This window comes from Marmota monax, unplaced genomic scaffold (assembly GCF_021218885.2).
Source record: "Marmota monax isolate L192 unplaced genomic scaffold, Marmota_monax_Labrador192_F-V1.1 WCK01_AAM20220418_F8-fsc00167, whole genome shotgun sequence".
Classification (NCBI taxonomy): Eukaryota; Metazoa; Chordata; class Mammalia; order Rodentia; family Sciuridae; genus Marmota; species Marmota monax.
Genome location: NW_026694116.1, coordinates 1,019,670 through 1,044,648, shown reverse-complemented (window position 1 = coordinate 1,044,648; position 24,979 = coordinate 1,019,670). Strand labels below are relative to the sequence as shown.

The 24,979-nt window shown below is 61.8% G+C and overlaps 3 protein-coding genes and 1 long non-coding RNA gene across 7 annotated transcripts; 3 read left to right on the top strand and 1 right to left on the bottom strand.

The window, feature by feature from the left end:
- Positions 1–2: 2 nt before the first annotated feature.
- On the top strand, positions 3–7,335 carry LOC131425001 (uncharacterized). Its single transcript, XM_058585891.1, has 2 exons — positions 3–1,821; positions 2,060–7,335. The coding sequence occupies exon 2, from the start codon at positions 3,586–3,588 to the stop codon at positions 4,504–4,506; it is 921 nt and encodes a 306-aa protein (XP_058441874.1). The 5' UTR covers positions 3–1,821; positions 2,060–3,585; the 3' UTR covers positions 4,507–7,335.
- On the bottom strand, positions 6,372–8,759 carry LOC131425002 (uncharacterized). The gene is made up of 3 exons (XR_009228734.1): positions 7,661–8,759; positions 7,215–7,495; positions 6,372–6,610 (listed from the first exon to the last, which is right to left on the bottom strand). It is a non-coding gene; the product is annotated as an uncharacterized LOC131425002 (long non-coding RNA).
- A 7,935-nt stretch (positions 8,760–16,694) lies between these two features.
- Positions 16,695–20,078, top strand: Ptgds (prostaglandin D2 synthase). 4 transcript variants are annotated; one of them, XM_046465733.2, is made up of 7 exons: positions 16,696–16,893; positions 17,706–17,845; positions 17,948–18,024; positions 18,560–18,676; positions 18,853–18,954; positions 19,397–19,471; positions 19,947–20,078. In XM_046465733.2, the coding sequence occupies exons 1-6, from the start codon at positions 16,786–16,788 to the stop codon at positions 19,420–19,422; spliced, it is 570 nt and encodes a 189-aa protein (XP_046321689.1). In that variant the 5' UTR covers positions 16,696–16,785; the 3' UTR covers positions 19,423–19,471; positions 19,947–20,078. The 4 variants fall into 4 exon arrangements, with proteins under 4 accessions (XP_046321690.1, XP_046321691.1, XP_046321689.1 ...); XM_046465732.2 differs by having other exon boundaries at positions 16,697–16,893; positions 19,397–19,422; XM_046465734.2 differs by lacking the exon at positions 18,853–18,954 and having other exon boundaries at positions 16,695–16,893; positions 19,397–19,422.
- Positions 20,079–20,216: 138 nt separating this feature from the next.
- On the top strand, positions 20,217–23,561 carry Lcnl1 (lipocalin like 1). The gene is made up of 7 exons (XM_046465736.2): positions 20,217–21,269; positions 21,615–21,754; positions 22,357–22,430; positions 22,596–22,706; positions 22,917–23,018; positions 23,246–23,271; positions 23,473–23,561. The coding sequence occupies exons 1-7, from the start codon at positions 21,171–21,173 to the stop codon at positions 23,473–23,475; spliced, it is 555 nt and encodes a 184-aa protein (XP_046321692.1). The 5' UTR covers positions 20,217–21,170; the 3' UTR covers positions 23,476–23,561.
- Positions 23,562–24,979: the final 1,418 nt, after the last annotated feature.

Here is a 24,979-nt window from a genome sequence, read left to right as displayed (position 1 = left end):
AGGGCCCCAGGACAGGAGCCGGCCCCTGCGGATGCCTGGGGCTGGGAGATGGGAGGTGGAGTGGAGATAAGCAGTCTAGGCCTGGTCCCCACTGGCCGTAGGGAGGCTGGCTGGTGGTGGGTGAGGGGTGTGGGTAGAGGGATGACGGGGGGTGAGGGAGGGTTTTCTGCTCTTTTGGTCTTGCGCTCTGGGTCAGGAGGTTCAGGTTCAAGGCCATGAGTCCGTCTGGTCTGAAGTGCTGGGTCACGTGTGGGCCTGTGAGGACAGAGACCACCCTGGTCCTGGCTCTGCACTGCAGCTGCTAATGAGGACCTGGGCCTGGGGGTCAGACATCTGCAGCCATCTTCCTGGAGTCGACCCTGGGAAGGCTGTGGCAGAAGGGCCGTGGTTGGGTGGTCCTTCCTAAGGGCGCCCAGGAAGGGTCTCTCCCCCATAGGTGGGCTGGCTACCAGGTGCCACCCCAACCTGCGCGGGATCTGAACTTAAGGTCACCCGTGAATTTGCACGGACACCAAATAAAACACAGACGCACACTTGTACTTTGAACAGGCTTCAGGACGGCTTCTGCACTCTCGGCCTCAGGCTCCCCAGAGGGAGAGCGAGGGAAAGTCACTAGAGCCTGGTGGGAGCAAGTGTGTTCGCAGGGGGGCTGTTATTGGGGGGACTCTTGTTCTTTAGAAAGCCCTATCCACAAAAGGCCAGAAGGGCAGGGTTACCGGGGACAGGTGGCTGTAACTCAGCCCTGGAGGCACCTCCCACAAGGAAGACCCCTTACTATCCGAGCGAATGCAGTGGTCGGTCAGAATCTGAGGCATCAGGACTGGAAGGTGTGGTCATTCATGTGGCTTCCCACAACCGGGTGGTGGACACAGGCCCCGGATCGCTGGCTTCACTCTCTCCTGCCTTGCCTCCCTGCCCCCTCCTGCTGGCCCTCTGTGCTCCCCCAGAGCAGGGCTCCCCTGCATAGCCAGGTCCTGAGCCCCACAACCTGGCCTCCTGTGTCCCAGGTGCTGAGGAGAACGGCCTGGATGGACCCTGCAGCCCTTCCCCTGTCCCTGGGAGGGTCAGGGCACAACTGAAGCCCCCTTAATTCCCTTGACACCCAGGCTTTAGGACTAAGAACATGGTGGCTTCCTGGGCTCCGGCACCAGGCTGAAACCCAACCCGGGTGCTGAGGTGGCTCCGTGACAGAGACTTGCCCTGCGTGTGCCAGGCCCTGGCTCCGTCCCCACAGGAAGAAAGCACACCCAGCAAGGATGGAGGCTCTGGGCGTCCGGCTGGGCAGGGGCGCCCGGCCTGCTCTCTGCGCCCTGTGCCTGCCCCTCTCAGGCTCCACTGTTTCTCCACGGCTGTTGGAGATCAGCTTCTCGACTCCAGCTTTGGAGACAGAACATTCAGTGGGCCTGGAGTTGAGGGGTCAACAACACCAAGTGAGGGTTCTGGGGGCGTGTGGCCCCGCGGGTCCTCGTTCGGGGAAAGAAGCAAGAGCCCCTCACATGTGTGAGGATGGCGGGTTTCCTTAAGTGAATTAGTAGACGTCCACTGTGTCCACGAGTCCGTGAGGGGGCGAGAGCAGCGTCCAGCACGGGGTCAGTTCCTGGCTCTGGCTCCAGATCCCATTGCTGACCTCCCTTACCCAGCACCTGGCCCCTTCGCAGTGGAGAGATTGGGAGGAAGAGCTCACCTTCCTGCCTTGGGCTCCTGCCTGCTCGTGGTCCAGCAGGGATGGCCGGCACAAGGCAGCGTCGAGGGCAGGCCTCCAGCCCCTGGCTCGGCTGGCACCCAGGACGGCTGCCCCGAAGCTCGTCCACGCTGGACCAGGTGGGCCCAGCCTCTCGGCCTCCCGACTTTCTGTCTTGGTTGTGTTTCAGCTTAACAGAGTCGGGGGCCCCGGGGCACCGCCCTCACCATCCCACAGGGAGCTGGGCGCAGTGACTCAGCGCCATGTCCAGGCTTTGTCATGACGGCGCCTCCTCTCTCCTAACGCGGCTCCTCTCCCTCTCCACCTCTCCCTCCTGCCCTCTGCCCCTCCTCCCTCCTCCCTTCTCAATGTCCACAGCCTCATTGTTCTGGGCAGTGAGATAGGTCATCAAGACACCAAAGACCCCACGGAGACGGAGACGGGGTGTGGAATGCCCATGAGGACGTCCAGAGGTCCTGGTTCTCATGCTACCTCCAGCGCTTCCCCAGAAAGCACACCTCTGTCCCTCTGGGGCCCTGTCCAGTGGTGACCAGCTCCCGAGGAGCCTGGTCTGTGTGCAGGGAGTCACTCTGTGACAGCACACGTCCTTCGGGACAAGTCACATCTGGACCTTGCAGCCCAAACCCATGCTCCCGTCCTTGAACCCGCTAGTGCTCGGGCATGGAGAGGGACATGGGTTCCTCCTTTCCTTCAGGATGGCACGTTCTACTCACGGTGCCTGCAAGGCCCCACAATCTTACCATGCCATCTTTTGTAATGTCCCCTGGTGGCACATCAGGGGACACTTTGTAACCAGAGCCTACAACCACAGTGCAAAGGACATGGAGCTACTGTGGCCTGCTGGAGAGCAGCTGGACACAGTGCTCCTCCGTCCACATCTCCATGTCCACACAGCAGGAGCAACTGAAGCTGAGGCAATAGGGCCAACTTTGTCTGTAGCGATATGTGGGCGTGTAGCTTATTCAGGGCCAAAGACACGTTGTCATAATCACTGTAACACACAGCCTTCTGGGTTTGTGCCGCAGTCTGGCTACAGCCAAATAACCAGGGGGTGTGACAAGCAACTTGTGAGGATTAATACAGCAGGAGCAGCTTTATTGCTGGACGGCAGAGGTATATATACTTAACTATCTTAATTATCTTAATTAACATAAACTAGGTACAGCAGTCAACCAATAAGGAATCCTCATCATCTTAATGATTACACACAGCTTAACTTAATTGACATAATCTAGGCACAGCAGTCAGTCATTAAGGAATCTCTATCATCTTAATGGCTTGCTGGCGTTACTTCACAAACCACTCCCTCTGGCAAAGTGCCAGGCGCCATCTTGACTTGTTTACAGACCCTAACATTTCCCCCTTTTGTTTAATTTAAAGAACAAGTATGTGGCTTAGGGACCGTGCCTGGTTTAGGTTGTCCAATACTTCATATGGTCCTTACCCGTCATTGTATGGTCTGACCTCAAATCGTCAGCCTCCTGTCTTAGGTTGGTACCATTGTAATTGGATCTTACCCGTCTTTGACTACCGGCCCAACACGCTCAGCCACACTTGTGGATAACGGCCATAGTGGTTTTTACACAAACACCATAAATAACCTGCTACAAGCAGTGGGCCTGGTTTCAGCCTGGTGCCAGAGCCCAGGAAGCCCGAGGGACTCAAGGGGGACCGACATACATGGGCCTTCCATCCTGGAGAGTCTCAGTCTCCAGGACCTTCACCAGTGGGCCTGGAGGTACTGGGAGGCACCATGGGGCACCCAGGACCCCTGGCTCCATGCACGGCCACCTCGCGCACTGTGGCAGGACCCACCTTGGCCGTTGGCACGAGTCTCTCCAGTCAGTGTAGAGGCACTTTTTGATGCTGATAGGTTTGGTGGCATGGAGGCCCCAGACCACCAGGCAGAGCTGAAAGCTGGACAGGAAGCAAAGCCCTGTGGGCAGCTGCATGCCTGCAGAGAGCCACCCCGGCTGGCTCTGGGTCCTGGACTCTGGCCGTGGTGGACAGCACCCTGCTCACACCCACATTTTCAGATCAGAGCCTGTCCACCCACTGTCCCTGTGTTCAGGAAGCCACCCTGCCACCTTCGGCTGCTTGGGTGGGGTCGGGGCCCCACCGCAGGGCCCTGGTGGACCTGGCTGTGCAGAGTCGGGAGACCCGTGCGAGGCTGTGCACAGAGCTGGGCGGCGGGCAAGGACCCTGTGAGCACGGGCGGTGGTCCTGGGTCCCTCTGCCTGCCTGCTGGCCCCATGTGGACCTTCACTCTTGCTGGTGGCACTACAGAGAGGACAGAGGCCTTCAGAGAGGTGGGAGAGGCCAGACTTGTGACAGGGTGCCAGGGGAAGACCTGGCCCCTCCCGGCCCCCCTTAGATCTGCAGGGTCAGGGGCTTCCAGGGCTTGTCCAGGAACTTTGGCCCAGAGATGTGGACAGGCCTGGGGCCTGGAAACACTATTCCTCAGGTGGGCAGCTCTGGCTGGCCCCTGCTGCTGGACCCTGGGTGGTGCCTGCCCAGCCCTCCGGGGGGCCAGCGCCCCCGCCCTCAGGCCCTGGAGTCTTTACCTTGGCTTGAGAGCATGGCTCTCCAGGCACCATCTGGGCCTGCTGGCCCTGGACCGGCTCCTGCAGCCTCCGGAGCTGAGCCTGCAGTTTGCTGGAGGAGGAAGTGGGCAGCTGGGTCAGGAGGTTTGGGCCTGGTGGGGGCCAGCACGGTCAGCCCGCGGTCAGCCCTGTGGCGGTGGAGCTGAACTGGAGTTCCTGCTCTGGTCTCCGACTCTTGACACCCTCCCTCCTGGGTCCTGAGGCCCACACAGCTGCCCCCTCTTCCCTGGGGAGACCCCATCTTTTCCCACCCTAGGGTGGCCCAGGGGTCCACAGGGTCAGGATTGCTTGTCCACTGGCAGCCCTGCTCCTGATGCAGGCGTGACATGGGGGTGTCCTGTCCCTCCTTGCCCTTGGGGAAAGGTGGGATACATAGCCTCCCTCTTTTCAGGGCTCTGTGTTGGAGACCCCTCACTGGGAAGGGGTGACTTTGGGGGATCTTTGGAAAGGGCAGCCCAGGCCCAGTGCTCTTAGAGAGGGGCAGAGGCTGGTGCAGGTTGGCACCTCTGGGGACAGGGCTGACGTCCTCACCTGAGCTTAGACTGGGAAGGAGACCCTCAGCCTGGACCCCTGCAGACCCCCTGAGCAGGCAGGGCCTTCCTGATTTGTCAGGACCCACCACATGACTAGGCCCCGCCTACACAAGGCTTGGAGGACGGGGAGGGCCCCAGTGGTCAGCACGTTGGGGTGTCCAGATCCTGCCCTGGGGCAGCTCAGGAGTGAGGAAGGGGGTGCCTGGTGAGCGAAACCCAGAGCCAGAGGCAGACCAGGGCATTCCTGGACACCAAACCAAAGTCCAAGCCGGGGCTTGGGGACCCTTCCAGCCTACTGCCACAGGCAGGGGCCTCAGGCCTCCCACAGCTGCAGATGCTGAGGTCCCTCACCACAATGCACAGTGGCCGGAGCCACCTGTGGCCAAGGGCAGGTCTCAGCAACACCAGATAAGGGGTGGGGCAGGCACCCTGGGACCCCCTTGGTGTCCTCTTGGCATATGAGCTGGGAGTGGGCCTCACTGGAGCTCACAGGGTCTGTGGGCTCGGCCACCTTGAGGGGAAGCTGTGGTCCCCAAGCCATCTGGAGGAGGCTGGCAGGTGCGGGCACAGGCAAGCAGAGGCACACACTGCAGGCTGCCTCTGCCCAGCTGCTGTCCCCCCTAGGGACGGGTGGCTGTGCCAGCCAGGATGCAGTGGAAAGCTGCTTGTTTCCAGGATGCAGTCTGCGTCTTGGCTCTGTGTGGACCAACAGGGGTCGGGGTTTCTCCATCGGGCCTCCTGTGATTGGCGCGTCCCCAGCCACATCCCCATGAGGGCTCTGCCCTGGGCTGGGGCTCAGGGTGCTAGGAATCATCAGGCTGGGATCTAGGGAGGGTTGGAGAGTTTGCCAGGAGACGTTGAGGGATCCCCTGGTCCTGTGAGGGCACTGCACAGTGACAGGAGGGGCAGTGTGGGGAAGGCCCGGGTGGCAGCAGAAATCCCCTGAGGGGCCAGGAGGCCTGGCTCTGGGCTCAGGGCAAGCCGGGCCGCTTCTGTGGGGTCTGTGTGTTGTGGGGCCAGAGAAGCCCTGCTAGACAGTGGCACTGCCCCTGTGGGGTGGCCCTGAGGCCTTGGGACCTGAGAGCCCCCCACCCCGCCAGCCAGGCCAGGAGGCCTCAGACTGCCTAGGGTGCCCCCACACCCTCTCCGCCTCCGTTCCTGGGGCCTCCGAGCCTCCCTTCCCAGAAGGCCTTCAGGCCCTGGGGTCCACTGTGAGAGCAGCCCCACCACTCTGTCCCAGGTCTAAGCTGGATGCTGAGTCCTGTGGCCCAGTCCTGTCCTGGCTGTCCGCATGCCTGTGACCACCGCCTTTCCCTCGGGGGCCACGGGGCCTGGGCTGAGCTGCGGCCTGGCAGCAGTGGACCAGGGACCCCACAGGTCCCCCAGGTGCTCCTGCTCCCCTATGGTGGCCACAGGAGAAGAGCCCACCTGGGGAGTTCGGGGAGCAGCTTGGCAGTGCCTAAGCTCAACCCCACCCATGGCCACCACAGCCCTCCATGTCCCCAGGAGGACCGGAGCACATACCCAGAGATGTATGCCTGGATTTTCCAGCAGCTTTATTAGTGACAGCCCCAACCTGGAAGCCACCCCATGTCCATCAACAGGAGAAGGACCAACGGCGGAGCATCCTCGCACCTGGACACAGCAACAGGAAGCTGAGTGACCATCCTTTTCGATGCCAGGTGACCCGAGGATCCATGGCTGCTAGGTGCAGGAAGTCGTCCAGTGTCTGAGGTGTGACACCACTCAGGAAACCCGGAAGTGCCAGCTACCTACAGGACCAAGCAGAGCCTCAGTGGGGACAGCCAGAGGCCGGTGGGGAGGGGTGGGAGGGGTCTCGGGGTGCAGACGAGATCCTGATTCCAGGGGTGGGTTTGTGGGTTTCCACACACCTCAAATTGCCAAGGAAACAAAGAACAGAGAAAAACCCCCAGAGGGAGCCATGTCAAAGGACACGGGGGTCAAATGACCCAATCCCAACAGCCAGAGTGAGGAGGATCCTATCAACAGACTCAGCAGGGAAGCCTTAGGTTTATACTGCAGAGTACAGAACACACGGCCCCGAGGCCACGCCGAGGCCCACCGATAGTTGAGAAAGGAAATAAAAGAGGGACAGATCTCTCTGCAGAAAACCTGCGAGTGACCCAGGAGGAGGGGTCCCAGGTCCTGCTCTGGCCATGGGCTGCCCCCAGTGACGCTCCTGCAGGAGGCAGCGTGAGAGAGGGATGGAAAGTAACTTCGGGAGGAGAGCCTGGGCACAGACTCGGTCAGGTGGCCAGGGTCACATCAGCAGAGGATAGGCTGTGTGGACGGTGACCCCCATGCACCGTGGTGACCAGGCCATGTCCTCACCTCCAGAATCTTCCTGTCACCAACCTGAATCATAAGATAGAGTGGACAAGACGCCTGGCCAGGGCTCCTTGCAACCGCGGTGGTCGTGAAGCCCAGGAGCCAGCGCCCAGAGCAGTGCTAGGAGGCCACCAGGGTCCTGGGTGGGTGCCGACAGAAGTCTGTGAGGAGGCCGGGATGTCCAGATGAGAGAGGGCAGGGCCAACGCCTCCGTGCCAGACGGTGACATAACGAGCGCCCACTGGCGTAGGTGTCCAGGGCGGGTGAGAGTGCTGCCCACTGCCCACATCTCCTCGGCAAGTTTAAAGCTGAGAATCAGACATTCACTCCTGGGACTTCATGCAACTGCATCCTCTGAGAGGCACAGGTCACCCTGTGTCCAAAGGCCACACCAGTGACCCCGTCTGCCTCATGGTCTCTGCAGAAGAGGCCACATGGACACCACCTGTTTACACTTGCACAAAGACGCCTACCTGGGTGTCCTTAGCTGGGGCATTTTCCGGGCTCTGTGTGTACGTCCTCTTGGCCTCTGAATGTCTATCAGCAGCCAGGTATGTGGCAGACACCAGGTACCCATGAGTCCCTGCAGCTCTGCTCAGACCTTAGAAGAGGACAGTGACCGCTCAAGGTCCTAAGGGGCTGCAGCAGAGAAAGGGGTGCCTCCAGCACAGAGGGCTGCCTCAGCATGAATCGTGGTCTCTGGATGGGGGTGTTCCTGCAGCTCAGGGCCTGGGCCACCAAACTCACTTGTCCCCAGACCCAGAGAACTGGGCTGCAGGAGACCAAGACCAAGGTCACTCTGAGGTTCCTCCCAGGTCTGCCCAACCCCAGGGTCCCCTTTCAGGACTCAGCTGGTGGGAATCCTGGCAGCTGCCCCTTTCAGCAGCTGCTGAGAGGGACCAGAGGGTAGGCTGGGGGCGGGAATCTCATGTACTCGGGCAGCCACCACGGGCAGGGGGCTGGGATCAGAGCAAGTGCATCTAAGGAAGAGGAGGTTTGGGGCAGGGACAGTGGCCTTGAACCTGTGGGTAGAGTGGGATGGTGCTGGGCCGGCCAGAGCACAGCACACGCTGTCCCTGCTCGCCTGTCCCAGGGAGCAGGGACCAGGGACCGGCTTGGCCTGCTCCCAGGCGGGGGTGGTGAATGCAGAGGCTGTGCCCGACAGGATCGCAGTGCTGGGCACACAGTGGACCCTCACAGATGCTGGCTGCTGCTCTGCCAGACTTGGGCTGGGAGCTCTGCCCTGGCCTGGTGCCCGGAGTGGGGCTCAGACGGTCTTGGGGGACAGAAGTGCAGGCAGGGCTGGGGCCTGTGGGGAAAGGCGCGGCCTGGGACCTTCCTGGGAGTTGGCGGTCTCTGCAGGCACCACCCTCCCCAGGAGGAGATCCAGGGACCAAGGGAAGGCAGGTGGGAAACCCACTCCCTGACTGTTGCTGGCCAAGTCAGAGGATCCGCTGCCCTTCCTGCCATGCCCCTTGCCAGGTCCTGCCAAGGAGACCTAAGGGGAAAATCTTACTCTTCTTGTATCTGAGTCACTGGTCCTGGGCGGGGCTGGTCCTGGGCGGGGCTGGTCCTGGGCGGGGCTGGTCCTGGGCGGGGCTGGTCCTGGGCGGGGCTGGTCCTGGGCGGGGCTGGTCCTGGGCGGGGCTGGTCCTGGGCGGGGCTGGTCCTGGGCGGGGCTGGTCCTGGGCGGGGCTGGTCCTGGGCGGGGCTGGCAGGTGAACAGTTAACAGGAGCCTGAGTCCAGTCCTCACCCCACACTGCACCCGCCACCGGCCTGCAGTTCTGCCCAGGGCCCACCTCCTCAGCCAAGAATGGAGCCCTTGTGGATGGGTCTCCCTCTGCTGGGGACTGGGCAGACTCAGGGCCAAGGCCCCAAACAGCTTTGGGGGCACCAGTGTCCCCAGGCCCCAAACTTGCCCTTCCACAAGATCTGCCTGCGTCCCAGCCTCGGGGGGGGGGGGGGGCACCAGGGCAGGGGCAGAGGAGAGCTGGCGCCCAGCCAGCTCCAGCCTGCAGCCACCGTGAGCACTCCCCCATCCTGGGAGCCCACCAGCAGGGGACAACTCCTCTGTCCACATGGGGAAGCTGCAGCCCAGGAAGGCCACCTGACCCTGGCCAGGATCTCCCTGTGCTTGCCAGGTCCAGCACCACTGGTGCAGCCTCATCCCAGAGTCTGCTGCCTGGGCAGGGGTCTTGCCGGGGCTGCTCAGGGAGGTTGGGACTGTGCGCCTGCCCCTGCCTGTCACCAGCTCTATAGTTACAGGGGGCCAGCAACACCTTTAGGAGCAAGGACGGAGCCGAGTTCCTGGTGTAGATGGTGACCTTCGGACTCAGGGGCCACCAGCTGCCCATCACTCCTGTCTCACTCAGGTGGGACCGAGTCCTGCCAGGTGATGAGGCGACTGGGCTGGCAGAGGACAGAGGGTGACTTCCAGGGGGTGGAAGCAGTGCCTACTGGGAGTAAGCTCTATCACCAGGGGCCAGCCAAGCCGGGGCCCAGGGGCTAGGGCTAGAGGAGGGCCCAGGGCCAACCCCAGGAAGGTGAGGAGGCCTGGGCTGGTGGCAGACGGGCAGCCAGTGGCACAGGGACTTCAGTGCTGAGGGATGCTGCAGAATGGGGACGTAGGGTTCTGAGTTTGGGGAACGAAAATTCCACATGAGGCAAGTGTTTCACTGGGGTTCTAGGGAGAGGGCAGGTGAGGGGCCAGCTCCCAGGAAGAAGCAGCCTTGGGGGACCCGAGGTTTAGGGGTGGCACATTTTGGGCACAGGTGCATCCTCCCCTCCAGATCCTGGAACAGCCAGTGGAGGCCCAGGCCCCCAGACCCTCCCTGACTGCACTGTCCCCTCTAAGGCTGGACCTAATGTCCCCTCACACAGTGTGCACTGCCCAGGCTCAGGCCACAGGGCAGATCTGCATCCCCTACTTCCAGATCCTTCTCTGTCCTCCCCACTGCCCCCCCAGGCTCTGCCCCTGTGGGGTCCTGGCCTCCACTAGAAGCAAACAGGCTGTCTCCACGGCCCCTCCCTCCTTCCTCCTGGCCTCAGGGCCGCTGCGCGGGGGACTCCAGCAATCCCAGGTGCTGCGCAGGGTGGGCTGGTGTCCCACTGGGGCTGTGTCCTGTGAGTCCCTGTGTCTCCGCCCTGGGGTGGCATGAGCCGCTGTAGCTGTTGGGACACAGGCGGGACATGGGGCACACCTACACTGCAGTAGGCCCCGGCCCGAGAATCTGCTCTGGGGCCTCTTCCTTGTTGGGCCTTCAGGGCTTTGGCCACCAGAGCGCTACAGGCAGGGCACCCTGGCTCTCGGGGGCACTGGGTTTGAGGGTAGGTGACGGCCACTCCCTGGATCGACCAACTGAGCCAGATGGGGAGCCAGGGTGGGGAGCCAAGGGAAGCACCACCCCGGGCTTCTGGGCTGTCAGCTGCCTCCAGGCCCCTGGTGCTCCCCACCTGCTGCACAGCACCCAGAGGAGCTCCTAGGGCAGAGCAGGCGGCCACAGGCCACTGCCCGGGGAAGCCTGGGAAGCAGAGGACCCTGAATCCTCGTCCCACCCCCAAACCCCATCACAACCAGAGGCTGGGTCTCTTCCTCCACAGGACCCCACCCTGCAAACAGTGGACCAGGACCCCTGTCCCCAAGGGTCAGCCAGGCTGGAACTCCCTCGGAGGCTGGGGAGGTGACTTCTCCCTCCCTGACCCTGGTCTTGTGCCCCGGGGTATTCCAGGGGCTGGCTGGTGTGTGCCTAGAGGGGTGAGCAGCGCCCCGCCCCACTGGCAAGGTTGAGACCTCTGCCTGCTCCCCAGAGTTGGGTTCCAAAAATTATAAGACTTAAGTGTAGAGACACAAGCACCCTGGCTCTCCCCACGGAAATAAGGCCCCAAGAAGGAGGTCAGGACCACATGGCTTGGCGGGGCCCCTGGGCAGCACAACAGCCACAGGCCAGCTGGGTGCAGGGCCTCCCCCAGGGAAGAAGGCCCTTTCCAAGGCTCCCCAGTGGCTGGGAGAAAGGGGTCCTCCCCAGGGCTCACTGCCCCCTTCCTGGCACAGGGCAGAAAAAGGAGCTGGATTTTGACGTGAGGGAGAAATTTATCAACTTTGCCAGGACCCTGGGCATCTGGCAGGGTCACATTGTCTTCCTGCCCACGGCCTGTACTGGGAGGTTTGTGTGGACCAAGGAGGGGCCCCGGGCTACAGGGTGCAGGAATGTGGTCCCAAGAACCCTAAGGGCAAAGAATGGGGGTCCAGATGCTGGACCTCAGATGCACCCAGCCCTCGCGCCCCCACAAGCCAGAGAAAGGGGCTGCAGGAGATCCTCAGGGCAGGGCTGGGTGCTGGGCTCAGGAAGAGAATCTAGGGCAGCACCTGGGATTGCTGGAGTCCCCCGCACAGCGGCCCTGAGGCCAGGAGGAAGGCGGGAGGGGCCATGGGGACAGCCTGTTTGCTTCTAGTGGAGGCCAGGCCCCAGCAGGGGCAGAGCTTGTCAGGGGAGGTGGGGGCCCAGTGGGGAGGACAGAGAAGGATCTGGAAGTAGGGGATGCAGATCTGCCCTGTGGCCTGAGCCTGGGCAGTGCACACTGTGTGAGGGGACATTAGGTCCAGCCTTAGAGGGGACAGTGCAGTCAGGGAGGGTCTGGGGACCTGGGCCTCCACTGGCTGTTCCAGCATCTGGAGGAGAGGATGCACTTGTGCCCAAAATGTGCCACCCCCAAACCTCAGGTCCCCATCCTAGGACACCTTCATTTGCAGCTACTGAGCCAGCCCTGGGGGTGCAAGGGGCTCTGGAGGTCAGGAGTCATGCAAGTGTGCCCTCAGGCCGGGGTTCTCTGACCATTCTGTCCTCACAGGCATTGTGGCCAGAGGCCTGTGTGAGCCGTTGAGTGTGACGGCTGTGGCTTCTGGGGCTTGGGGGGTTCTGGGGCCCTGTGCAGGGATCCACCAAGGTGGGGAAGCAACTGAGATCTTACCCTGGGCCTCTGTTCCCTGGCTCCTAGTGGTCCTCCTGCCCTGTTCCCGGTCAGCTCACCCCACTCCTCCTGGCCTCTGGCTGCCCTGGCCTCTGCTCCAGCCTCCCCTGCTCCTGTTGAGGGGTGAATGTGCCCTCAGGGCCATTCTGTCCCTTGCAGATTGGGCCCTCACCGCCATCTCAGCCTGGCTTGGGCCCTTTGCAAGGCAGCTCAGCCCTGTCTGCCATTCTCCCATCAGAAATAAACCCACTGGTGACAGGGGGGTGGGTCCGACGTCCTTGGCCACCATCAGTGTGGGACAGGGCTGTGGGCCATGCCACTGGGGCACTCCCAGCCTGGAGGAGCCACCGTATCTCACTTGATATATAGGACATCCCCTCAGATATGTCCTCATTTATCCCTCCAGTGTCCACCTTCCCATCTGGACAGGGCATGCTCCTGGACTGGTCTCAACTCCAGGGCCAACAGAGCCTGACCTGTCCTCCAACTTGGGCTACCTTCTATGACATTTGGCAGGAACTGGTCCCAGCTTGGGAGCAGGGAGTGTACAGTGACCAGGGGGGCCACCAGGGTGCTCGAGATGGTGGCCAGAGGGGCCCATGACCAAGGCACCTTCTCCAACCCCTCAGGGCCTGAGCTCAGCTGCCCTCTGCCAGGGACCCCTCCATGACCCTGCACAGACCTGCGTCCCCACTTCCCTGGAGTCACTTTTCCCCAGAGTGTTTGAAAAGGCGTCAGGTCCAGCCTTAAAGGGACAATGCAGTGAGGGAGGGTCCTGAGGCCTGGACCTCACTGACTAGCCTAGGATCAGGAGTGGAGGACACTACTGGGCTGTCCTCTACTCCAGACTGAAAGGCAGGAGTCTCTGACTTAGGGACAGGCTTGGACCAAGACCCAGGACACTCAGCTGCCCCAGTGCCCCCTGGCCATAGCCAGGAGACACTGGAGACTCCTGCCAGCCCAAATCAGAGCCGGGACACACACACACACACCCACACACACACACATACACACACACACACAGTCCTGGAGGAGCAAGCCCCTCCCCTAAAACCAGCCTTTCAGCATCGTGAGGAGGAGAGGGGTGCCCAGCCAGACCCCCCCTGCCCAACCCTTCAGCAGGCAATGGAGTCACTGGGGCTTGGCCACCATGGCTGGGCCGGCAGCTTCTGGAAGCACCAAAGGTCTGCCCTGAGCTGAGGTCCCAGCGGTGGTCAGTGGAGGAGAGCAGGAGTGGGCAGGACTGTGCTGGCCTGGCTGTCCCTCCCCACAGCCCTGCCACACCCCTTTCTTAAGGCAGAATTGGGCAGGACCTCTGCTCTCCAGAGGGGACCAACCAGCCCCCAGCTCCCTGGCCCCAGCTCCCTGGCCCCAGGACAGGTGGAGGCCATCCTCAACCTCCCCCTCCACAGGACCTGGCCAGCAATGCACAGATACGCAAATTCCAGGGTGGATCTTACCCCAACTCCTGCCCTGCTGGACTCCTGGAGGGTGCATTCTCCTGGGCTGTGTGAGGAAGGGCACAGGCAGTTGGGAGGGCAGGTGGAGAGTGGCCATGTCCAGCATCAGCAGAGGCTAACCTGATAGACGAGGCATGACAGAGGCCAGCCTGGGAGAGAAGGGCCTGGGGTGCCACCAGCACAGCCCCCTTAAGTCAGAGTGTCCCCTTGACGCAGATGGCCCTGGAGGCCCTGAGCTGCACTGCCCACTCCACACTGAGCCCACCCCTCTCACGCTGCTGACCAGCACAACATTCGGCCTGGCTTTCAGAGCCCAGAATATTTATCCAGCTTCTTCTTGGTGGACCAGGCACTGCCCCTCCTTCCAGTGCTCCAGAGGAGCATTTCCGGGCAGGGCTGAAAGGCAGGCTAGCTGGGCCTGACACACAAGGTCCAGGGGCTGCCCCTGACCACCTGTGTCCCCCAAAGCCCCTTCCCACAACAACTACCCACAGCCAGAGGGGGGGACACTAACTGCCAGGCACAGGTGGGTGGGGCCAAGGAGGCCTTAGAGAGTAGGTCAAGGCCGGTGGACAGTCAGACACAGGGCTCACCAGGTATTGGAGCAGCCTGGGCCCTTGAGAGCGAACCCCTTGAGACAGAGGCCTGGACCTATCGCTGCCTGCCTCAGACACTGTCGCACCCCAAGGAAGAAACCACTCCCCTTCAGGACTAGACTGGGACTGGTTCTGGGAGCCCAGGCCTGGGCCAGAGGCAGGGGAATGGCCTCAGTGATATCTCAAGGACACATTCCGTGTGACCCAAAGAAACTGGTGTCCAGGATTGGGGCTGGGGCTCAATGGTAGAGCACTGGCCTAGCATGCGTGAGGCCCTGGGTTCGATCCTCAACACCACGTAAAAATACATAAACAAAATAAAGGTACCGTGTCCAACTAAGAAATAAATATTAAAATAAAAAAAGAAAAGAAACTGGTGTGCAGAGCAGCCAGGCAGATGTGCCCGCTCCCCAGTCCCCGGTGGTGCACAGTCCTGCTTGGCAGCTGGACAGCCACATGTGCACATCATATGCCTGCTCGGGTCTCCTGCTGGGCTCGGGGGGCCTGGACCGGGCTGTGTCCAGCACAGCCTGGAAGCTCTATGGGCCTGGAGAAGGGGAGGAGCCGGGCAACCAGAGGTGGGGGCAGGTCGGGACTTGAAGGAGTGCCACGGACAACCTACACCTCGGGCTTTGGGCTCTGGTCACCGGGCAGAATGGGACCTGGCTCTTGGGGGAGAGAGGGCAGCAGGGCAGGATGGGGAGATGGCTCTAGGACACCAGGGGACAGGGGCGTCAGGTGAGAGACAGGTGCAGCCCAGGAGCCAGGGGAGCGTGGGCCCCTGAGGTAAGTCACCAGGAGAGGGGTCAGAGAGGAGGCAGCAAGAAAGGCCGAGGTCCAATGCCAGGAGAGGGCAGGGTGGGCTCTGGAGAGTGGCCCCCTGGGGCAGGGCTGCCTGCTGTTTGGGGATGGGCTGAGCTGGTAACGCCAGAACCCTGGCCCCTGCCTGGTCCTGGGCCTTGCATCAGAGTCCTGTCCCCTCTTACTAGGGACAGAGACACTGTCTCTTTCCACAGGGGGTAGCTCTGTGTCTCAAGTTTGCAGTGCAGCCAGTCTGGCCTGGGCAGCCCCGTGAGTGGGTGCTGAGTGAGTGAGGGCTCTCTGGCCTGGAGCAGGGCAGAATCTCTCCTGAAGGGACACAGAGCCCTGTGGGACAAGGCCATGCCTGTGCTGGCCCAGAGGGGGGAGAAAGAGGCAGCCCTCCTCCCACCAGGCAGGGCCACCCTTGGGGTGGAGCTACCACCAAGGACCACCAGGGGGCCAGGTGTTCTTCTAAGAGGCTCCCACCCCTGGAAGCATTTCAAGACCACCACAGCTCTCCCCAGGCCAGAGGCAGCCAGGACTCAGTGGCACACCCCCAGGGGCCCTTCCTTCCACACACCTCCTCCTGCCCCCACACCTTGTCCTTGGCCACTCTGCTGGTCCACTCTGCACTCTCCATATCTGCTGCTGGACCAAGCCAAGGGGCAGTGCAGGGTCCCGGAGTCAGGGCCCCAAGTCCTGCCTGTCCTTTCAGAGTCTCTCCCTGTTGGCCCAGGGCATGGATGGACTGCTCTGGTCAGGGCTGGGCAAGAAGCAGGGTCTCGGGCTCACTCTGGGGTGCCTCTTGACTCTGGCCCCACCCTCCGACCTTGGCCTCTGCCCTGCCACCCCCAACAGTCCCAATATCACTGAGAAAGCAAGAAACCCTTGTGGCACTGCTCACCCAGCTATTGATGCTAAATAATCCTATGCCCCAGGGACCCAGACAATGGGAGGAAGGGCAGGACACATAGGCCTCATTCCCAGGGCCTGCAGGTCCCCAGCCAGGGAAGAGGCCACAAAGCCAGAAAGCAGTGGCAGGCTGCAACCCCCCCCCCCCCCACTGCAGTCAGATGGCCCTCTCAGCCTGCGGCCCCACCCCTTTCCGCCTACTCCTGTGTTCTTTCCCCAAGGGCACTTAAGGGGACCATCATCAAAGCCCCACATCTGGTCACGGGGTTGCTGTGCTTAGGACACCTGCCTTGAGTGCCCTGCCTGTTAGATTGAGTTTCTTTGCCTTGGCTGGAGCTTCTGGTCACCACCTGGCCTGCTGGCCTCTCTGAACCAAATTCTCAATGTACAACTGAGGCTTTAGGGTTCCCTAAGTCTCAAGCCTCTCATTCAAGGACAGTGAATGATGGGTAGATTTTGTGAGAGGAAGGTCTTGGCCCCAGGTGGGCAGTGACCAGAGGCCCCAGAGGTAGGGCAGCACCTCCCTGCCCATCCAGCTGCTGGGGTGGGTGGGCTTGCCAGCAAGAATGGAATAGACAAGATTTTGGCCAGCTATGTCCCTAGCACAGCAGGGCCCTGGCTGGTCTCTGTGGGAGCCTCTTGCATAAGCAGCCCTGTGGGGGACAAGGCTGCAGCTGGGCTCAGCCACCCCACCCCTCAGAATCACGAGCCTCTTGTGGGCTGTCCTTGGGCCCTGGGTGGAGGCCAAGCCTGGCCAATAAATAGGGGTCTCCTCAGTGTCCTCTGCTCCTCCTGCCCACCTACCCTCTTCTGCCCACACTGCTGGTACCCAACTGGGACACCTGCTCTGCTCCACGAGAATGGCGACTTTGCGCATGTTGTGGATGGAGCTGGTTCTGCTGGGGGTCCTGGGGGTCCTGCAGACCCAGGCCCAGGTCTCTGTGCAGCCCGACTTCCAACAGGACAAGGTGAGGGTCCCCTGACCAAAGACTGTACAGGCCCTAGGAGAATGGGCACTTTCAGGGCTGTTTCTCCCTGGTGAAGGGGCGCTAAGTGCTGCAGTGCCGGGCAGAACCGGGCAGAGCCTGGGCCAAGCGGGGAAGGAGGGCTGCGCGGCTGCCCCAGGAGACTGACCGTGGAGGCTGGCGGTGAGAGCGGCATTTCACCGGTTCCACTGACTGAACACGCAGACACGAGGGCCGCGTAGCGCCCACGCCCACGCCACGCCGTTCAAACACCATCCCCAGCGCACACACAGGCTTACGTCCCACGCTGGGTCCCAGGACGCGTCTCTGCGCACTGCGCAGACGGCGATGGCACACCGACTGGCAGAGAACCCCGCAGTGCGGGCGGGGACGCGCTCGGGCCACAAGCAGCCACCAAGGCTCGTGCGCCGGAGCTGGCGGGGACGCGCGGATCAAGTCCCTGCCCTTGAGCGCGCCGCCACGCGCCCCTCCCCAGCGTCTCGCGGACGCGTCGCGTTTAGCCGAGGGGAACCCCGCCCTGACCCCTCCAGGAATGGGGCGCGCTCTGCCAGGCAGACGGCGCCTCTCCAGATCACTGGGATGCTGATCGGGCCGACCGGGGACGTCCCCGGGAGAGGGCTGACGCCTGGTGGGCCCGGGGGCGGAGAATGGGCGGGGCAAGCCTGAGGGGTGGGCCCTCTGGAGGGGCGTGGTCATCACGGCATGGGGGGCGGGGCCGGGCTGGAGGCCGGAGGTGGGGGTCCGGGTGCCCGCCGCTTGCGCCCCGCCGACCCTGTCGCGCTCATTCGCCACAGTTCCTGGGGCGCTGGTTCAGCGCGGGCCTCGCCTCCAATTCGAGCTGGTTCCGGGAGAAGAAATCGATGCTGTCCATGTGCAAGTCGGTGGTGACGCCCACCGCGGACGGCGGGCTCAACCTCACCTCTACCTTCCTCAGGTGGGACAGCGGGTTCTGGGACCTAGAGAATCCCACCCTATTGTCGCGGTCTGGGGACATCCTCAGGCCTGACCCCTGACCTCGGAAGTAACCTGCCCACAGGAAAAACCAGTGTGAAACCCGAACCATGCTGCTGCAGCCCACAGGGAACCCTGGCTCCTACAGCTACCTGAGTCCACGTGAGTGGGCTCCACCCTGCCCCTCATCCCCTCCAAGGCATTTGCTGGGGTGATGGCCGCTCCACCAGGGTCAGCTCCATCAAGGTCTGGGCATGATCCTGCCGGGAGTTGGGGGGACTGAGAGACCCTCCCTCAAGGGACTGGAACCTCTCCCAAGCCCACGCATGCTGTGCCAGGCCCCTCCCTGCTGGGTGGAATTTTCCCAGGACTCCTCTGCCCAGCTAGGGCACCCCCAGGCACTCCAGTTCCACCTCCCCTTCCCTGCTGGACCAGGAGCTCATGGTTTTCTGATCTTGTGTGTTTCTTACTCTGAGGACTTTGGTTTGGGAACACAGTTCCTGGGCAGATGGGAAGCCCCGAGCTGGAGGGGCTGAACTGGGGAGGGACTGGGGAGCAGCCAGCCAGAGGGGAGCATCCCCTACAGGCCCGGGACCTGAGACCCTCCCATGCACACCCATAACCCCGCCCATAGAAGACACCCTTTCCCCAGGCAGTGGCAGGTGCCCCCAACCAGGCTTCTCTCTTGGGTTCCCAGACTGGGGCAGCACCCACGCGGTCTCAGTGGTGGAGACCAACTACAAGGAGTACGCACTGCTGTTCAGCCAGGGCACCAAGGGCCCTGGCCAGGACTTCCACATGGCCACGCTCTACAGTAGGTTCCCCACCCCACAGGCTCCCATGAAGGGACCCCTAGGCTGGCCTGGCATGGGGTCAGCAGAGAACTGACACCTGATCCTAGAGGGGATCCCAGGGAGGGGTCCCCAAGACTCAGGGTGGGGCAGGGCAGAGAGCTTCCTCTCCAAGGCTGGCTCTTCTCTACCCACCCAGGCCGCACTCAGACCCCAAGGGCTGAGCTGAAGGAGAAGTTTGCTGACTTTTGCAAGGCCCATGGTTTCACAGAGAACGACATTGTCTTCCTTCCCCAGAATGGTGAGGGGGGCTAATCGGCTGGGCAGTGGATTACAGTCAGATTAGGGTAGGCGATGCCCTGAGTGGGATAGGATGGGACAGGATGGCCCTGCCCTTCCACCCGCTGACCTGCCTACAGCCCTGGGATGACAGGGTGCTCTTGGTCTTTCCACACCCCATGACCTCTGCCTGCAGGCCCCTTTACTAGGAACCCCCTCCCAAAGGACACCAGACACTCTGCCTGCCAGCCACAAGGACACAGAGGCCCCCAGTTCCTCATGGTGGTGCCATGAGTGTTGGGGGTGGGATGAAGTCTGCAGTTTGGGGGTCTCAATCAAGACCCAGCTCTCCAGGGCCTTTAGGGCAGGTTCCTCACCATGAGGAGAGGGGCAGGAAGCCCAGAAAGGAGAACAGCCCAGGCCTGTGGCACTGACCATGGCCCCCTGGGCTTATTTCTTGACAGATAAATGCCTGAAGGAGCAAGAATAGGTGAGTGAGTTGGTGCCACGGGCCCTTTCCCCCCGGGACTGCCACTCAGGTACCACTCACACATTCAGCACACACCCGCCACCTCAGGGGTCGTGGGGTGGGGGCAGGAGCTCCCAGAGCAGACCAGACCTCCAGTTACAACCATCAGAAGGAAGACCTGCCCCCAACAGACTAGGGCTGATTCCCAGGGGCCCAGGAGGGTAGGTCCCAGGTAGAAAGGGAGAGGGGCCCCACCTTCAGGGACCATCTCACAGCAGGGATCTCTGGCTCCTGGGGGTAGGAAGGCCTGGAGGCAGGGCAGGAGGTCCACCGGGAACCAAGACCAGAGTGGAGGGGCTAGAAGGTGGAGTGGAGGGAATGAGGGCTGGATAGGGGAGGTCAAGGACTCTGCTGGTGCATTTGCTGAGACCAAGGGACCAGGCTCTGGAGGGACCCTAGGTAGGAGGCCCACACTAGAAGTTCACTCTGGGCCGGTGGGGCGGGTAGGATATTTCCTGCACTACCAGTGGCTCCTGTCCTCCCAGCCAGGTGACCCAGCCTCAGGACTCCCCTGCTCCGCTTCTTCTTTCAAGACCGTGGCCCCGGCTCCCCAAAGCACCTCTGCACCCTTGGGCTTTATCCCAGACCTGAGAAATAAACTCTGGAAGCAAATGAGAGCCTGAGTCTTGCCTATCTGTCCTCTGACACTTTGTTCACCAGTCCCTTCCTACAAAATATCAGTACAAAGTCCCCAAAGCTGGTGTTTGCTCCTGAGTCAGGACAGCTAAGGAGGAGTGCTCGGAGCTGCATCCTACCCTGCACATGGCTGTGACCTCGCCACAGCCCCACTTCCTCCATCTATCCCCTTGAGCTGCCAATTTATGAGCTGGTGGGGGTCAGTCATTTAGTAGCTAATCCCTTAGACAGGTGTCCACCCCCACCCCGCCCAATCACCCCTAAACAGGAAAGGCCAGGGAGCTTTGGATCAGATGGGTTTTTCAAGGTTTGGGATTAGTGCACTCAGATTAAGCAAGGTTTGGGAAGGCACAGAAAGGAACATTTGTTTGGAAGGTGCTAGAGAATCTATGGCCCTTGCTGGGAAAGGCTGACAGAGTGAGCTGGGGATAGGCCACCCCACACCTCTGCTCACAGTTCCACCACCCCTGGCCTGGGCTTCCAGAGCATGCAGCCCTGCCCCTCACCAGAGTCCTGGCACCAAAGCCACACTGTGGGGCCAGCCCCCTGCCTACCCCTCCCTCTCCCTCAGGTACCCACCAGGCTGGTCCTTCCCAGGATCCTGTCCCTGGCCCTCCTGGTTTACAATGTGCCAGCTCCCTGGTAGGCAGACAGACCCTCCTGAGGCTCAGTCATGAAGTAGGCCTCTGGGTGGCCCTCCTGGAGCAGGAGGGGACCTGGGCTGTGCCTGAGCAGAAGGCTAGGGCCAACATCCAGAGGGCTAGAAGGCAGAGAAGCAGAGCGCATGTCTGTCAGGCAGCCCCTTGGCCCAGTGGCTGCCAGGACTACCTGTCCCCAGCTGCCACACACCCAGCCCTTCCCACAGGAAACACGGGGCTGGGAGGGCGGGGTTGAGTGGAAGCAGCTGGGCTAGGTGCTACAGGGTGCAACTGGATAGGGCGCTTATCGCAGTGGGCTTCCTCAGAGGCCAGCCAGCCAGCTGCCCCAGGGCATCTGGGGGGCATAAAAGTCCCTCTGGCAGAAGCCACCCCAGCTCTCCTGTCCTGCTGTATAGCCCCAGAGGATCTGACACGATGCTGCAGACTCTGCTGATCAGCTCCCTCCTTGTCCTGCTCAGGATGTCCCTAGGCTGGGCCCAGGTCCCCATCCAGGACAACTTCGATGCTGTTAAGGTGTGCCCACAGGCCTCCTCTTCCCTCTGCATGGATGGCCCTACCCAACTTGCTTCTGCATGCCACATCCTCTCTGACCCAGGCTCAGCAGGGCTGGGGGCCTAAAGAAAGACCCTCTCTGATGCCTGGCTCATCAGACCAGAAAGTGGGGTAGACTGGGGAGGACAGCAGACCTCTGGCTCAGCGTTTGGATTGTGCTCACCGCCACTGACCAGGGCCTTGTCCCCCAGTACTGGGGTTGACCTATGTGCAGAGGTCATGACCACTGAGTAGCAGGGAGGGACATGGTAGGCTTGGACTCAGAGAACAGGGGCCACTTCCCAGCCCTCCTGCTCTGCCCTACAGTTCCAGGGCATCTGGTACATAGTCGGGGCTGTGTCAGATGACCAGAGCTTCCAGGATTCCAAGGATGACATGAAGATGCCCATGGTTTTAGTGACCCTCTTGGCCAATGGCGACCTGGATGTCAAGTTTGGGTACCCCACGTAAGTGACCCCACTGGCCTCACTTGCAATTCAGGTGATTTACCTGAGACAAAGGCCATTGTAAGGCCACGTGAAGGCCAGCAGGAACCAGAGGCATCCCTGATACTCCAGGGGGCCCGACCACAGGTTCCTGATGGCCTGAGCTGCCAAGACCCAAATAGGAGCCCCAGCACACCTGCTCCCTAGAGGGAGTCAGGCACCTGCGAACCCTCCCGAGGCCTGGGTGTTGATACCAGAGTGACTGCTTGTCTGTGTGCCTGTGTGTACATGTGTGTCCTCTCTGTGTGTGCCTGTGTGTCTTGTGTGTGTGTGTGTGTGTGCCGACCGACAGGGGAGACCTGAAGGCCCTGAGCCCCACACTGCTGCCTCCACCCCAGAGGACTGTCCTCCCTCCACCCCAGAGGACTGTCCTCCCCTGTAAGACATAAAGCACCTGTGTCCTGAAAGGGCTGTTGTGAGGGTGAACAGGGGACCCTGCTAGGCTCTGCCAGGGCAGCGTCCTCAGGACACCTGCAGGTCTGGGACCGTCAGAGAGGGCAAGGCAGGACCTGGGCCTGGGCACCGGCAGGGCCGAGGCTCAGGCATGGACAGCTCCTCCCCAGGCCGGACGGTGGGTGCCAGAAGATAGACACGACCTTCAGCAAGGGTGCAGTGGATGGGCAGTTCAGCAACCCAGGTGAGGCGGCGGTGGCCCCCACAGGTGGGCCGCAGGCACGGAGGGTGGGGGCCTGGGGGCCTGTGCATTCTGTTTGATTGGCATGCGGGGGCGGGGCTTCTGAGGGCGGTGCTTCCCACCAGAGCTAGGTGTTGCTCCTAGTCACTAGCTCTCCCCTGCTCTCAGCTATGGCCCAGACTGACATCCGCGTGCCTTTCACGGACTACAAGAACTTCGCCGTGGTGTACTTCGAGACTCAGAAGGGGGACGTGCGGAACGTCTGGCTGCAGCTCTACGGTGGGCAGCCGACACCTCCCCTGGTCACAGGCCTGGCCCTTGGAGCGGTGCCCCGCATCTGGTCTGCAGAGTTGCCCACGTGCACGTTCCACCACACTCCCACTTGCGGCGGGCGGAACCCCTGTTTCCCAGGGGCTCCTCCGACCCCCGAGACCTGCGGGGAAGGGCTCTGGCCCAGCCCCTTTGCTCACCCGTCTTCCCTGCCCCCAGTCCGCGTCCCGGAGCTGTTTCCTGAAGGTGCCCAGAAGATGCAGCTCCTGGCACCCCGCGTGGGCCTGAACCCCAGCCAGGGCGCCATGCTACCCAAGTCAGGTGAGCGCTGGCCCATCCCAGCTTAGGGCTGCAGAAGCCGGGACTGTCAGGGACATGTCCTGCGGGTCTCTCCACCCATCCCTGATGTGGGATGTCCAGGGACAGCTTTGGACCCTCTGGGCCAAGGAAGAGGCGGGAGTGTGCCAGGACATGGTGGACTGGGAGGGCCGGGGCCCTAGGGAAAGGGGCTCGAGGTGGAGGTGGTGACGGAGCCCTCTCTCCCGCAGACCAGTGTGCCGGGGCGCTCTCCCAGGTGAGTGCCCAGAACCCTCGGAGCCCCGGAGCTGCTGAGCCGTGCCCGGCGGGGCAGGCTTCACTGCAGGACCCTCCCCCGGGGTGGTATCCCGAGTCAAGTCCCCCGACTCACACAAACAGCGTTGGGTGGGGAGCACGGGGCCCAGGAGGGCCCAGAGGGCCTAAGACACCAGGCCCACAGCTGCTCCTTTTTTTGCAGTGAGGGATCCGGCCCCGGAGTTCCCGCAGGGCTCTTGCCCCGTTTGTCTCCACAGCCCCCCAAGCACAATAAATGGTGTGTGAAAGCCAGCTGCGATGTGCATTCACTGTAGGGGAGGCAGAGCATGGGGGGGCCCTAGACCCTTCAAAGCTGAGCACTGCAGGGGGACCTCTCCACCCACGGGAGCCAGCTTTGCTGGCTGGGGGAGGCAACAGGCAGGGGACAGGCTAAGGTAGAGAGAAGAAATCAAAAGGGAGATACACAGGAGACAAAGAAAGGACAGGGGACATCCAGCTGTGGTCTGAGAACCTGTGCTGAAGGCCCTGGGCCTTTCCTCCTGAGCCAGTCCTCTCTTCCAGGCCACACTCTGAAAGTCCTGCGAGATCTGTAGATCTCAACAGTGCTGTAAAGTCCCTAGTTAAGGTCACCCTGAGCACCAACCCACCCGGGGCAGAGGTTAAGCAGAGGGAGACAGGGTGCTCAAGGAGACCTGTGAGAACCAGCACACCAGCAGGAGGACCCTGTGACTGCTGTGCAGAGGGCGTCCCGCCTGCCTTCCCCACCTACTCCTCCCCAGCCTAATCCCATTTTAAGACTGGGAGCCATCTTGTCACAAAGTCCTGAAAAGCTCATTTCTGCTTTACTGTAAATTCCTGAGATTCCTAAACTTGTGTGGAATTCCTGCCGTGCTCTGAACTCACCCCTGCCTGGCTCCCCCCCCCAGATAACAACCTCTCTGAAACCTCAGCGGCTCCTCGTGAAGTCTGATGTTGGGATCTGAGTTTACTCCCTACCTTGAAATATCCAGCCGTGCAGATCATTAATCTGCCATCTGCCCTTGCATTACGTTTGCCAGAACCCCGTTAGCGGTAGGTTCCCAAGACACCCCCTTTTGTGGCTTTCTGTGCTATATAAACCTTTCCTTCCTGAGGGGGCGCTGATCTCGGCCCAGGTCAGGGTGGGGAAGTCGCTGGCCAGCTCTCTGTGTGCACAATGCAAGCTTGCTGTAATTCCGTTTAAAATTGGAGTTGGTGGTCTCTGCATCGTGGTTCAACACTCCTCACCTTAAAAAGAGGAGCCCAGAACCCCAAGGCCTCTCTTGCTCCCCAGATATTCTCCTGGTGGCAGGGGTTGGGGGCCAGAGCCCATGGGACTGATGGCCGGTGTTCTCCCTTGAAGGTGCTTCTGCTTCCTAGGTAGACCCCCGTGTCTCCCACCTGTGCTGAGAGGACCCTGCTCATCCTGAGTCCACCCCTCTTTGGAGACTCCTCGGGTCTCCTCCTGACCAGGCTCAGCTCTGCAAAGGCATTAAGGCTGTCTGGGCTCCCTGCAGGACCCATGCACCCAGACCCGAGGTATAGCCCTCGCTCAGCTGCCAGAACCACTGCACACTGGTGGGGCCGGCAGGGTCCTCTCCAACTGAGGCTGAGGCGCTCTGAGCCGTTTTCCCCCCTCCCCATCCTCCAGCTCACCCCCATTCCCGCTGTTGCCCCTCCCAGAGGTGCCA

Coding starts and splice junctions, on each gene's coding strand:
- LOC131425001 (XM_058585891.1), top strand. CDS start 3,586: ATGGAGGCCCCAGACCACCAGGCAGAGCTGAAAGCTGGACAGGAAGCA.
- Ptgds (XM_046465733.2), top strand. CDS start 16,786: ATGGCGACTTTGCGCATGTTGTGGATGGAGCTGGTTCTGCTGGGGGTC. Junction 16,894..17,705: donor CCGACTTCCAACAGGACAAG/GTGAGGGTCCCC, acceptor CATTCGCCACAG/TTCCTGGGGCGCTGGTTCAG. Junction 18,677..18,852: donor CCACATGGCCACGCTCTACA/GTAGGTTCCCCA, acceptor CTACCCACCCAG/GCCGCACTCAGACCCCAAGG.
- Lcnl1 (XM_046465736.2), top strand. CDS start 21,171: ATGCTGCAGACTCTGCTGATCAGCTCCCTCCTTGTCCTGCTCAGGATG. Junction 21,270..21,614: donor ACAACTTCGATGCTGTTAAG/GTGTGCCCACAG, acceptor TCTGCCCTACAG/TTCCAGGGCATCTGGTACAT. Junction 22,431..22,595: donor TGGGCAGTTCAGCAACCCAG/GTGAGGCGGCGG, acceptor CCCTGCTCTCAG/CTATGGCCCAGACTGACATC.